This window comes from Rhinolophus hipposideros (genome assembly GCF_964194185.1).
Source record: "Rhinolophus hipposideros genome assembly, chromosome: 3".
NCBI lineage: Eukaryota > Metazoa > Chordata > Mammalia > Chiroptera > Rhinolophidae > Rhinolophus > Rhinolophus hipposideros.
The window spans coordinates 25,369,584-25,383,062 of record NC_138049.1 but is presented as its reverse complement, the minus strand read 5'-3'; the positions used below and the strand labels follow the sequence as shown (position 1 = coordinate 25,383,062).

General features: G+C 34.6%; 1 protein-coding gene across 1 annotated transcript in view; it reads left to right on the top strand.

The window, feature by feature from the left end:
* The window catches only part of PEX7 (peroxisomal biogenesis factor 7), a 74,302-nt gene that overhangs the window by 29,584 nt on the left and 31,239 nt on the right, over positions 1 to 13,479 (top strand). The window contains exons 6-8 of the mRNA XM_081039642.1: positions 376 to 482; positions 2,206 to 2,319; positions 3,916 to 3,971. Coding sequence (XP_080895768.1) covers positions 376 to 482; positions 2,206 to 2,319; positions 3,916 to 3,971 — 277 coding nt within the window. The remainder of the gene's footprint in view (positions 1 to 375; positions 483 to 2,205; positions 2,320 to 3,915; positions 3,972 to 13,479) is intronic.

Below are 13,479 nucleotides of genomic sequence, written 5' to 3'. Positions count from 1 at the left end.
TTGTAGAACATGCTGGTACAGGGTATTACCTTTACTAGACGTGAGGATTTTCAGGGCCTTTTCCTGGAGAAAAATGCACTGGATGTGTGTTTAGTCACCACTGTGCTTTTCTCAGTGCGAGATTCGGATTTTTTGGACTTGAGTAGATCTAAAAAACATCCTCATGATGCATTACCTTTTTTACTTCATCACTTTCAGTAGTTCTTATGCATTATTTTAATTAAAAACAGTATATATGCATGTATGATACAGAGCTGGCAGTAGCCTAACAGTGAAAGCAGTGTATTTACCCTTGGTTTATCATCATGAGCACCATGTGTCACTGAACATCCAAGTGGTGTGATGGAAAGTGATCAAATCTTCCTCTTTCGCCAGGTGATCAGACTCTGAGAATTTGGGATGTGAAGGCAGCAGGAGTCAGAATTGTGGTTCCAGCACATCAAGCAGAAATTTTGAGTTGTGACTGGTGTAAATACAATGAGGTACTTCGTCTGACTCTGTCCTGAGCTACTGAGCCCTTCCTAATGTTGAAATGTTTTAGATTTTATTTTATCTTTGTTTTTGTGGACTTTGGTAGTGTTTATGGAGAATTAAGTTTAATTCTGACCCTTTCATTTCTAACTGATGATTGTGAGCAATCAGCATTAGCACTAATTCGATTTAAGTGCACATAAACCAGGCAGAATAAGAAATAAAAATTCTCCAAGTTCAGCAGGGAAGCCTTACTTGTTTGTTTGGGAAACTGCTCTACAATGTATGGAAATTTTTTCTTTATTGCTCTTAAGCCTGCCAATTTGTATCATCTTTTGCTTTCCATTCTTGTTCACTTTGCTAGTCAGGTTGCTGAACTATTTGTAGATTGATTTTTAACAGTCCATTAGTTTAAAAAATTTTTGATTCATCTTACAAGCCTAACCAAGCTTCTTGCTTATGTAAGATAGCAGTGTCCATTTGTAACTTGTTGCAAAGCTTCAGTTAACCACAGGAGCATATGAATTAGAAATAGCAATGGATGAAGTATGTGTTGATACACTGTTTATGTATATTTATATACTTGACGTGGTGTGTTGACTGTAACAAACAGGTAAAATGTATGCCTTGTTTTTCCCCAGTTTTAAATTGATTAATGAAAATTAAGAGAACGTTATATTGGCAGTTTTTCTTTAAATAAAAAAGAAAATTCAGTACCTATTCAATAGTAATACTTGATCAAAATAAAAATTTCAATGCTGATAACTACAGTTCAAATCTCTGTTATCATAAATGAATTTTCCATATAGGAAAATGAAATTGTGGACTATATGTCATACATTTGAAATTTAAAAATAAAAAAGATGTCAATATACTCTTGAGAATGGTTTACAAATTTTATTTTTTATTTTTTTCTATTTAGTTAGTTATTTTATTTTATTATTTATTTATTTATTAACATTTTTTTTAATATAAATTTTATTTTTTAAATCGTGGAAACGTCTTCAGATGTGCCTATACTGAAGCCCTACACATTCCGACGATTAATTATTGCTCTGGTTGACTTGGGTGGTGCTGGGTGTGAACCTGACACTTGCTTGGCCTGTTCAGCCAGGAACTCTCGGTTCACTTGGGTCTGTAGATAGCTGAATTTGTACAACCTGACTAGATGGGAGACTTCCCATTATTTGCACAGATTTTCAGCTATGATTAGATATTACGTTAAGACAGGGCCTATGAGAGTTGGGAACAATGATTCTTTTAGATTTAGAAAAACATGTAGAGATTTAATTTATACCCTTTGCCTTTTCGAATATTCCTAAATTAACAGGACTTTTGCCTTTTAATGCCTTGTAAAACCTTAGAGCACGCTGAAGAGACAGGTGGGCTAATGTGTCAGATATAATTTTTAATCCCTTATGTATTTATTAATATTACTAACGGTGGATTGGTAAATCCACAGTGCCCTTTGGGACTATGCGTCTTTCTGTTGTGTGTAGTGTTCCATCACATACATAAAGCATATAGAGTTCCTTATCGCTCCAGTCATACTCTTTTTGGCTTTTTGATGGGTATTTTGATCCCCTTCTATACTTGTCCTGTAACTTCTCAAGAATGACTCCTGGGTTCTGATTAAATAATGGTCAGAAAATAGATATTGTTCCTAGCAGGAAAGCCTGGCTACTGCTTAATTGCAAAGTTGGCACAGATTACTTTTCTCTGAATTGTTTTCAGAATTTGCTGGTGACGGGGGCAGTTGACTGTAGTTTGAGAGGCTGGGACTTGAGGAATGTTCGACAACCAGTGTTTGAACTTCTTGGCCACACCTATGCTATTAGGAGAGTGAAAGTAAGTTTTTATCTTTTCGTTTTATAGGTAGAATACAAATGTAAATATAATCAATGAAGTATATATAAAAGGTGTTTAGGGGTTGGGGTTATTGATTCTTTGTTATGCATGTTTTTGTTACTCAACTAATGATAATGAAAATTGAAAGCTAAAATCAGGTAAAATATTTGCATAATTTTTGAATGAATTGAGACAATGTAGCCAATCAGACAATGTAGCCAATTTACAATCAGACAATGTAAAAATGTTTTTTTCATTCTGTCATCTCTAATCTACTATTCCTTTTACTATTTTTTAACTATATTCATTAGTTTTAGTATTATTCCTCATGATTTTTCATTCAGTGGGAAGGTCTCTTTACTTTGTTGCAACTCATATAGAGGAATGGTTAATGTTTTCCTTTTCCCTAATGTGATTATATATATATATATATATATATATATATATATATATATATATATATATATGAATGTTTACAAATGTTTGGGGTATAGAATATTTTCTACTCTGTAAACAGCAGAAGATGAGATAAGTTTTTTCTACTGCTTCTAAGAAATTTGTCTGCTTATAAGTGTCATAATTTAGTTTCCTGGCGTTTATTTAGGGTAGGTTTTGCTAAGTCACTGTGGAAAACATCTTAATTAAATGACGTCTCTGAGTTTCGTTACATTGTTTTTTACATTAAGGGTAAAACAGTACCTTATTGATCTTTTCAATAAGGTAATTCTTATTCCTATTTCAAAAGTTCTAAATATCAGTTAAATTAATATATTCAATTTTATTTGCTATAAGTTAACATATGAGACACAGTGCCCTGGGTTTTTTGTTTTGTTTTTGTAATGGCACACAGCTTTTAGTAGTTGAAAAGTATTTTCTATATACATTTCACAGTGCTTCTGAGAATGAAACAGGATAATGTAGTGAAAGTATTTTACAAACTAGAAAGTTTGTAAATATAGTTATTATGTGTCTATAACTATTAAAGTACTGGTAAGAAAAATAATAAAGAAACGTGATTGCAAAGGGCAGCCTATGTTATTTATTACTTATCTAAAAGATACCATCTTTAAATTTTCAGATTTTTGTCCTTCATATCATTTCTCATTAGTTGATATCTCATTAAAGGTATTTTACTTAACATTTAAATGTTTTTTTTTGATACCTGTGCTTATAGCAATCATATATGTATTCATAAAATTGTTAAAGTATAATACATTCATATTTGCACTATCACATACTTAAATCCCCTGTTTTTGTAGAAGTCTATTTTGGATAGCCAATATGAAATTGTATTTAATTTTTCCAGAATAGCCACACTTTGGGAATACTTTCTTCTAAATAAGTTCTAAAAAGCTTGAGTGATGATTTTCTATGGAGAATGTGAAAATGAATGTTTTTCCTGTAGATGATACGTAAAAGGCCAGAAGTTTTTTGCCTTGAATTAAAACATGTGAGGTTGGGGAAAGCCTCACAGTAATTTTAAGTGACAGCCCTGACTAGACTTTATTATCATATGCACGGGAATGACCATATGAAGTAGCATGTTATAATTACAACTAATTTCAAAAAGTTTTTGTTCTGTTTTGTTTTTTGTAGTTTTCACCATTTCACACTTCAGTGCTGGCCTCTTGCTCCTATGATTTTACTGTAAGGTACAGTAGTTTTTTATTAAGTTTCATTGTGAAATTCCAAGTAGCATTTGCATCTTTGCAACTTTTATGAAAGATAATGTATTTATCTTACCAATATGAAAAAATATGAACTGGGTACATTTGAAAATTTGTCACTGGTTTGTGAGTTTTTAACAGTATTTAGTATTTTAACTCCTACCTAGGGTTTCCAGGTGAGAATTCCCGCCTGTTCTCAGGAATTTTTTTTTGCTTTCCCATTCCTGAATCCCGAGATAAAACTGTTTTCTGTTCTCCATGATGAATCGTTTCCACAAAGTGATGGCCGATACTACTGACTACCTGGGTTCAAGGAGCCGATATTCCCAATTTCCCGACAAACTTTTCTCGGGATTCGGGAACGGGAAATTGAAAAAAGTTCCTGAGTATGGGTGGAAATTCCTGCCTGAAATCCTACTCCTACCTATTGCATATATAGCCAGTGCACTTTTTCTACTTTCCTTTTTCCTCCTCTCCCTTCTCCAATCACATTTTAAATTGTTTTATTTATCTTTGTCACAATATGCAACATATAGCATTGTCATATGATATTCCACTCTTGTTTTGCTTTTAGGTACATAACTAAATATATTAAAAGCTCGTCATCAATTTTTTTGCTGAAACTTCCCCGTCATCTCTTGGTTTGATGAAGTTTTTCTTCTAGTAGATTCATCAAGAAAGGTTGATGATTAGGAGTCCTTGAATGTTTAAAACTATTTCTCTATATCCTTGATACTTGAAAGTAGCTTCGCTGAATATAAACTCCTTAATTTACATTTATTTTCTGGAGTTTTTGAAGATGCTACTTTGGCCTTGTTTTCTCTGTTTTTGAGAATTTTGAAGCCTGTCTAATTCTCTTGTCCTTGTAAGTTATTTGATCCTTTTCCTGGGGACTCTTGATTGTTGTGGTTTCAGTTTTACCTGCTATAGGTAAAAGGGTTCAGTGGGTTCTTTAAATATGTAGCTTTGGGTTTTCTTTTATTTCCAAAAAGTTTTTTTTGTATTATAATTTGAAATACTGTTTCTGATCCATTGTTTTATTTTCTACGGGGACTCTAATTATACATAAATTGAATCTCTTTTGCCTGTCTTAAACACTTTCTCTCTAGTACTTTTTACTTTTTTCTTTATCTCATTTTCATTCTCTTGGTTGTTTTTCTGCTGTCTTCAGTGCCCTTACTATGTTTTCATAAGCATGTATATTTTGGGCGCCATGTAATTTTGTCTTCCTTTCTGAAATGATTTTGCCTTTTTTCTTCTACTTCCTTCTTGTGTTCATTCAGTTCTATTTAACTTCTTTCTATTTTTTTGTCCCCTTCTTTGTTTTTGAATTCCTGATTGTAAGGCTGGCAAGTCCAGGTTGTCATCTACACTTCTGACATACCAACTATAAATTAGAAGTTCCTGTGAGCCTCCTTAGATTTGATAATTTGTTAGAATGGCTTACAAAGCTCAGGGAAACATTTACTTACATTTACCAGTCTATTTTCAAAGATATTACAATGGATGAAGATAACAGACAGATGCAGAGGTTCATAGGGTGAGGTCGGTAAGAGTTCCAAGTGCAGAGCTTCTGTCCCCATGGAACTGGGGTGAACCACCCTGCCAGCACGTGGATGTGTTCACCAACCCTGAAGCTCGTCATATCTTACTGTTCAAGAGTTTTTATAGCGCTTAATTTTCAGTTCCCCCTTCCCCTTCCCTGGAGGTCAGTGGTTGGGCTTGAAAGTTCCAACTCTCTAAGCACTGGGTCTTTCCGGTGACCAGCCCCTTCCTGGGGGTATATAGGGGCTCCATCCTAAATCGCCTCATTAGCATAAACTCAGGTGTGCTCAAAGGGGGCTCCTTATGAATAACAAAATCTCGCCTAGCATTCAGGAAATTTTTAGGAGCTGTGTGCCAGGAACCAGGGACAAAGATATACTTATACCACATTGATCAAGAGTTTTTGTTTTATGTCCCCAAATCCTTGTTTGAAGATATTTAATTCAGCTTAGAATGTTATATTACAGTTTTTTTCTACTCTGTTGTTTTCTTGAGGTGAATCTTTTGTTAGGTGAATTGTTTGAATTACTATCCGTTTTATTTTTATAGAAGTTTTTTATTTTGTAATAAATGAAGACTTTGTGTCTCTGCTCCTTTCTTCACCATTCAATTCAGTTTTTGCTAAACTACCCTTGCTGTCCCCAAAGGCTGGCAGCTGGAATGTGGGAGACAGCTCATTGGTATCCTGTTTTTATTTTTATTTTTACATGTAATTAGAAGTTTGGATGTGTTGAAGGCCAAGTTTTGTGTAGTTTTAATTGCTTCTTTTGTTGTTCTGTATTGGTTTTTGTGATGATACACTAAGAATTTTAGATTTATATGACTTCATTGCCTCAACTACCCAGAAATCCTCTCTCCTTTATTTCTGAGTATTTGTTATGAGAGAAGCTATATAATGTTGTGTGACTATACTTCTAATAGAATAAATTACAATGCCTTGAGAAAAATTACATGCCCTAACTTTTTTTTTTTTTTTTACTGATCCAATACTCCAATAGAAGCAGGCAGACAAACTAGGAACCATAATCACACTGAGGTTTCCAGCTCTCAATTAAAACGATACCATAACCAGGTTTTGAATTTTTTAATAGTCTCTATAAAGTAGTAAAGAGTGATTATACAATTTTTAGTATGGAAGTCAAAGAATAGCAACATGGCAGACAAGAATTTATCAGTTGTTCACTCTCCAAATGTTTCCAGACTGGGACTGTGGAGCTAGACCACCGGCTGGAGGTTAGGGCTGTAAATGTGGACTTGAAGGCCATTCAATTACTGATAATTCAATCCACAAGAGCACATACATCAAAGGGAGATAAGTTTAGATAAGAAGAGCAAAAAGACAGTATCATCGGGAGAGAATTAATGTTGGAAGGAAGAAGGGAACAGCCCACCGGAAGGAGACCCCAGAGCATGCTGTATGTCACAGAAACTGCAGGAGAAGATTTCAGCCAACTATGGATGGCCAGTAGTGTCAGACCCTCCAGAAAGGCTGAGCAGGATGAAGCGAGAACTGTGCATCTTCTCACTTACATAATGTCACTTGCAGGCTCAAAAGGGATTTCTGGATACAGAATCTAGTCCTTGGATTTCAAAGACCATCTGTGATCACCCGAGAGTTAACCAACTGAGATGGGGCATTGCTCTCTTGATGATCTCATTTTAGTGTCTTTAACAGTTTTAATTCAGTCTTTCTTATTTTGGGAGCTTATCAATCAAGGGACATCATAAATCTATTTCACCATTCTGTTTCTGATTAAAGGGGGAGACCTAGTAACTGCCTGTATTTTCTTTTCGGGATTATCATTATGATCTAAATCCTACTGCCTATTCCCTGTTTCATCTAAGTATCCCTGAATACTACCAAGTTGGGAAATGCCTTACTTTTGTAGATGTAGATTTGTTTCAGGAAAATTTGTTAAGACTGGGCTTTTGAATGTAGACTACACTACTCTAAAATCTTGTAGGTACCTAACCATGCTCAGAATTCATCACAATTTGAGGCTCACAGTCTTATTGCTATCTCCACTTTTAAGCATTAGGTTTTGCTTCTTTCCTGACTCCTGAGTAGGACTGGAGATGGGATAGATGTTTAGTGCTTCTGGGGAGAGAAATGGCTTAGGTCATGGTTCTATGACATGCTATGTGATCAAAAGTATCAGAACTTTATTTGTAAGCACTTGAAAAACTAAAATTATAATTAAATAATATATTTAACATATAGTTGGAAAATACATTCTAATAGGCAGTTTTCCTGCATAACTTAAGAGTCCAGGTTCTTTATATGAAAGTGGAATTAGTAATATTTGTCCTTACAAGCTCGGGAGACTATAAGAATTACATGAGAGAACATACTTGAAAATACTGTGCAATTCTTCACTATTCCCAACCTTTGCTTCTCTTCTGAATCCACCTCAACAATCCTATTCCCTGCACTTTCAGTAAAAGGTCTTATTTCTCTCTTACAAAAGTTATAGGGCTCACACACAAATTATCTCAATTTCCACTGCAGGCCTGCAAACGTATCTAAATCAGTACCTCTGTGTCTGCATCCATTGCTCTTCTGCTACCCTTGGCCTTTGGTACTCTTAATCCCACACAGTCCTATTTCCTCCAGGATTTTGCTCCATGGAATTACCTCTTCTCTCTCTTGTATCATCATTTTCCAAGTCGCTATTAACTTTCAGCCTGTAACTTCTTCTTTTATCCTGTATTTTCCTTTAACTTCTCTTTTCCATCTATTTCTATTTCCTTCTTAGCCAAGCTTTGTAGTCCTCTTAAGCTTCTATTCACCACGGCCATTTTAAGGCCATTACAGTCCCAGGTACTCTACTTGGAAGGTTTCATCCCATGTCATCTGAATCTATAAAATGGATCCACATCACTGATTAAATAAGGCTAATTATGTTGACAGGATTTTTATACTTTTGAAGTGATCAGCAATGAGTGACTCACTTACTATTGATTATTTCTTGGCAATCGTTATGCTTACTTATGAATTTTTGTGAAATTGTAAAACCTAACCTAGAAATTGTTTTCAGATGGGCTTAATATAACATTTGTCAATTAATGATGCTAATTTTTATATATTGATTTTAATTAAAAATTACTTTTAATTTTCAGCTCTTAGGCATTTTTGTGCCATGTTTCCCTGAAAATAAGACCTAGCCGGACAATCCGCTCTAATGCGTTTTTTGGAGCAAAAATTAATATAAGACCCGGTCTTATTTTACTATAAGACCAGATATAATATAATAATGTAATATGATGTAATACAATACAATATAATGTAATATAACATAATACCGGGTCTTATATTAATTTTTGCTCCAAAAGATGCATTAGAGCGGATTGTCCGGCTAGGTCTTATTTTTGGGGAAACAGGGTAGACTCTTGAAAGCATATAGTCCTAGACATTTACAGCTGTCTGTTCATCACCTAAATGCACAACTGGCTTCAGCCCCCACTTCTTTCTGAAATTACTCTGGCAGAAGCCACCTGTGAGCTCACTCAGTAAGTCCAGCCCTCTCTCAGCCCTTGTGTTGTTGGACCTTGCTGCTATGTTTTACACTGTACATCAGACTTTCCTTCCTGGAACTTCCTACCCTGGGGATTCTGTGTTCTTTTTAAATTTTTTCTTTCTCCTCTGAACCTTCCTTATGCTTCATCATGGAATCTCCTTCCTCTGTCCTTAAACTGGGTAGCTTTTGGCTTAGCACTCTTTCTCGTATCCCTTCTGCGTGATAATTCCTTGCCTCCCCCCTCTCCCACCGGTGGCATCTTCAGCTGTATGCTGGATGGAACAGACGCCTGAGTGTCCAAACAGGTACCTCACCCTGAGCTCTTTGTTTCTCTCCTTCCTTCCCTCTGCAGACTTTTGGACTTACCTATATTGTCTGTCTCAATTAATGGGAATGTCATCTCTGAAACCTGGAATTCTTTTTTTTTTTCCCCTGCAAAATTGGTAAATATTTTCTCCATATGAAGTGGAGTTAAAAACTTAAACCAAATTGTGTCACAAGCAGAAGCAACATTATTTTTTTCCAGTTAGAAAATTGTAATTTTAACATACACTGTGCCTACTAAATTACTATTTCGCTTTTGTACTAAATGTCACTGGAAGCTAGTGACTGTGTCTCGGTATAAGATCATCAAAGACTTTTTTATGAAAAGGAAAGTAAATAGACAAGGAAAACAAAATCATTTAAAAAACTTTTCATATACCTATTTTTGAATATATGAATTCTGTGGATGTATATTTGTAACTTTCAAAACGTGTTAAGAATTTGACTTCAATTGTACTAATGCCTTGTGTGAATTTAGTCTCTCATTATTTGTGTGTGGTGATCACTCATTGGAAAGGTCAGAAAAGGTACGTTTTTGGTAGACTTTTACCCCATGTGATATGATTAGATTAATCATCTGAAGAAATTTAAATCTCATTGGATTGATGATATTTTTAGTGCCAAAAAGCCATTTTAAGAAAAAGATTTAAGACCTAAGACCAGCAGTAATCTGTTTAATATTAGCACAGATAATTATACAGATAGCACCTCCCGATTTTGGGTGGCTGGTTTTTATAATACAGTTCCTCAAATATAAGTTTTCATTTGCTTGCCCATTTTTCTCTGTTTAGTTTTTAGGCTTTTAAAATTTCATTTAAAAATAATTCATATGGTGGGTATTAGATCAAAACTGATGATGAGATGGATATTTTAGTGTTATGAAATGCAAGTTTCATATTTCTATTTTATGTGGATATATTATCATATCTAATAGAAAGAGCTTTACATCATTTATCTGTATAGTAGCTCATTATATTTTACTGAATAAGTAACAAAAATCTAAAAAGTAATATGTAACATGGCACTTGAAATTATTTATTATGGTTTAAATTGAATAAAAATTCCAACCTTTATGAAACATATCAGAATTCCCTTTAGCTGATGAGCAAGCTACTCTATAGAAATACACAGTGGTTCTTTCTAAACTTCACTGAAGATAGTACTAAATCCAAAATATTTCATACTGAATTATTTCCATTATTCTATGAATGTAATCACCATGGATTTTAGCATATTCTCATCTCCTTATACACTCTCCATTAGGTTCCTTTTTGCCCCAGAGCCATATTTGCTATGCAAGCCATGCACAAGCATGATTTGAGTTCTGAATGCTTATTTCTGGTTTCCTACCAAGTAAATCATTTCATACACACAGTCAGAAATCAACAAACGCAGTGTGTATGACAGCCAAAGGAAAGTAAAAGCTGCTATAATTATGTTTTTTCATTGGGAAGAGCAACATTTTGTCTCTTCCACATTGTAGAAGATAATTCTCGTATTTAAAGCTGTAACTTCATAAATCGATAAAGCTAAAATGGTCAGTTTAGCCTCAGAGTAACAATCTTCAATTTCATGACACTTTTATAAATATTCTAACCTTTGAAACATGTTTTAATCAATGGTCTTTGGTAATGATAAACCAAACAGCAGTGTATTTTTTTTAGACTTAAAGATTTTTTGGCAAGAAAAAGACGAAGTGAATTTTAATTCTAATATTATCAAGTTGTGCTCATCCATAGCTTGTACGATGTGAAACTCTCTCTACCTGTACCAGCAACTTTAATGTTTTCAACTCAACTGTTAAGCTACTTCTTGGTTACAAAGTGGTACAGCTGTACTCCGCTTTAAAATTCATGCATATTTACAGGATATCTGTTATCTGTCAGCCATTGTAATAGTTTGGAATATCTTGCTCAGGAAATTATGAAAGTGAAGGGTTGGAGAGAAATAGAAGCACACCTCCAGGAGCCCTGAACATGTCAGTGTGTTGGCGTAGTGGGAAACATGTAGTCAAATACAGTGGAAGATACATGGACAGTGGACTGACTGTGGATTGGTGCCTGTGGATTGGTAATAGGAGTTAGAGCTACAGACTATGGAGCCAGACTGCCTTTTACTAGCTGAACAAACTTGGACGAGTTTAAAACTGTGTGACTCAATGTCCTCACCTGTAAAATGGAGGTGGCAATAGTACCTACCCCATAGAATTGTTGTCAGGATTAGATGAATTAATATACACACATGTTGGCGCATAGTGCTATGTAAGTGTTTGCTGCTATTGTCATTATTAGTACTGCCAGAATGGATGGTGGCAGGAGACCATCTCTTTGAGGCTGAGCCCCGTTTTAAAAGCTTCTGTAATTATGACATGTGCATATGTATGCATTTTCATTGAAAAATGTCCAGAAAGGTATACACCAGATAAACTTTCCTTGAGCATTTGCTACCTCCTCTCCTTTCAGTGGCTTTCTGCCCCTTGGCTGAACATGTTTCCCCTTCAGTGCATCTTAGGTGCCTAGAACTTTCATATTGTCCCCATGAGTTTGCAGAAAAACATTCTCATCCGTTGATTTCTATGGAGGTAAAAGGACCTGAGGCTTAATGCATGTGTTTTCTAATTGAATTTGCATTCTGAGTTAAACCTACAGTAATTCTTAGTGGGGCATATTGGTTTTGTGACAATGGTGGGGACACTACTGGCATTTAAGGTCAGGGACCAGGCATAAAATCCAACAATGGCCCATAGCAGCCCCTACAGTTAGCACTTGGTTCCCTTTCCTCAGACAGTGCCCCTATTGAATTGGATTTCAGGCAATAGGAACATTGGCTGGGAGAAGGTCTAAGAGGAGACAGACCTTCATTATGCTTCAAATTCTTCCCCATCATCATCTGTTCTTATAGTAAACTTCTTATTTTTGATTAGCTATGTCTAGTTTATAAAGTATTTTTACATGAAATATTTCCTTTAATCCACACAACACTGTTGTGGGGCTGTGCTTATTTTATCCAAAAGACAGTTGACTAAGAGAGGTGGAACGGCTGGCACATATCACACAGCTGGCGTGTGATGGAGCTAGACTTGACCTAGATCACCTATTTCCAAGTGTTTTTATGCTGGACCATAACTTGGAAATTCTTGTAAGCACTCGTACTTATTTCTAAATATGTATAACTTTCCCCTATTATGTAATCATGTTCTCCATAGGGACTAAATCGCAAAATACAGTATCGCCAAGATACAATAATCATACAGTATGGTTATAGAGATTATTATTAATCATTTGATAATCAGTGATTTGATAATCATTAATGATAATCTCTATAATCATTTCAGCATTGAAGTATTCCACATAAGTGAGTCTTGACAATGATGGATGCAGAAAAGGTTATGTGCCGTAACTTTTGTCTTAATAATTATGGATTTTCAAACCTTTTGGAATTTTTATATATATATATGTGTGTATATATAGATATGTACATATATACATTTACGTATATGTACACATATACACACAAACACACACATTTTTATTAAAAAACATTTAAAAAGATACAACCGGAATTTATTTATTTATTTATTTATTTAATTTTATTTATTTTTATTAAAGTCTATTGGGATGACAATGGTTAGTAAAGTTATATAGGTTAACCCGAATTTTAAGTAGGTTACTGATGGGTAGGATTTCATATGTTCTTATCATACATTTTTTAATCTTTTTAAATTGAGGTATAATTTATGAACACAGTCTTAAGTCTTCCTTAACGAAATTCTAACCTCTCTGACCACTGCTGGCACTATATCAGTTATTGAACTGTTCTGTGTAGTATGGAGCTGTCCTGGGGAATTATGGGCCCCAGAAAGTTTAACTTTATATGGTTTTAATTTTCTTTCACTTTTTATGTGTTTTCTTTATGCCTTTTCAGCTTCTAGTTGCTTTTTCATGTTATTCTCCTTTTGTGTATACAATTTTTAATCTGCTCATTTAACAAAATTTATAGACTTAAAAATAGCAGTTTGTCACATATACACACTTTTCTGTATTTTTTGGTTCTCTATTTTAGGTTATTGTTCCTCTCTAAAGTCAGAGATCTAAATATGTGCAATG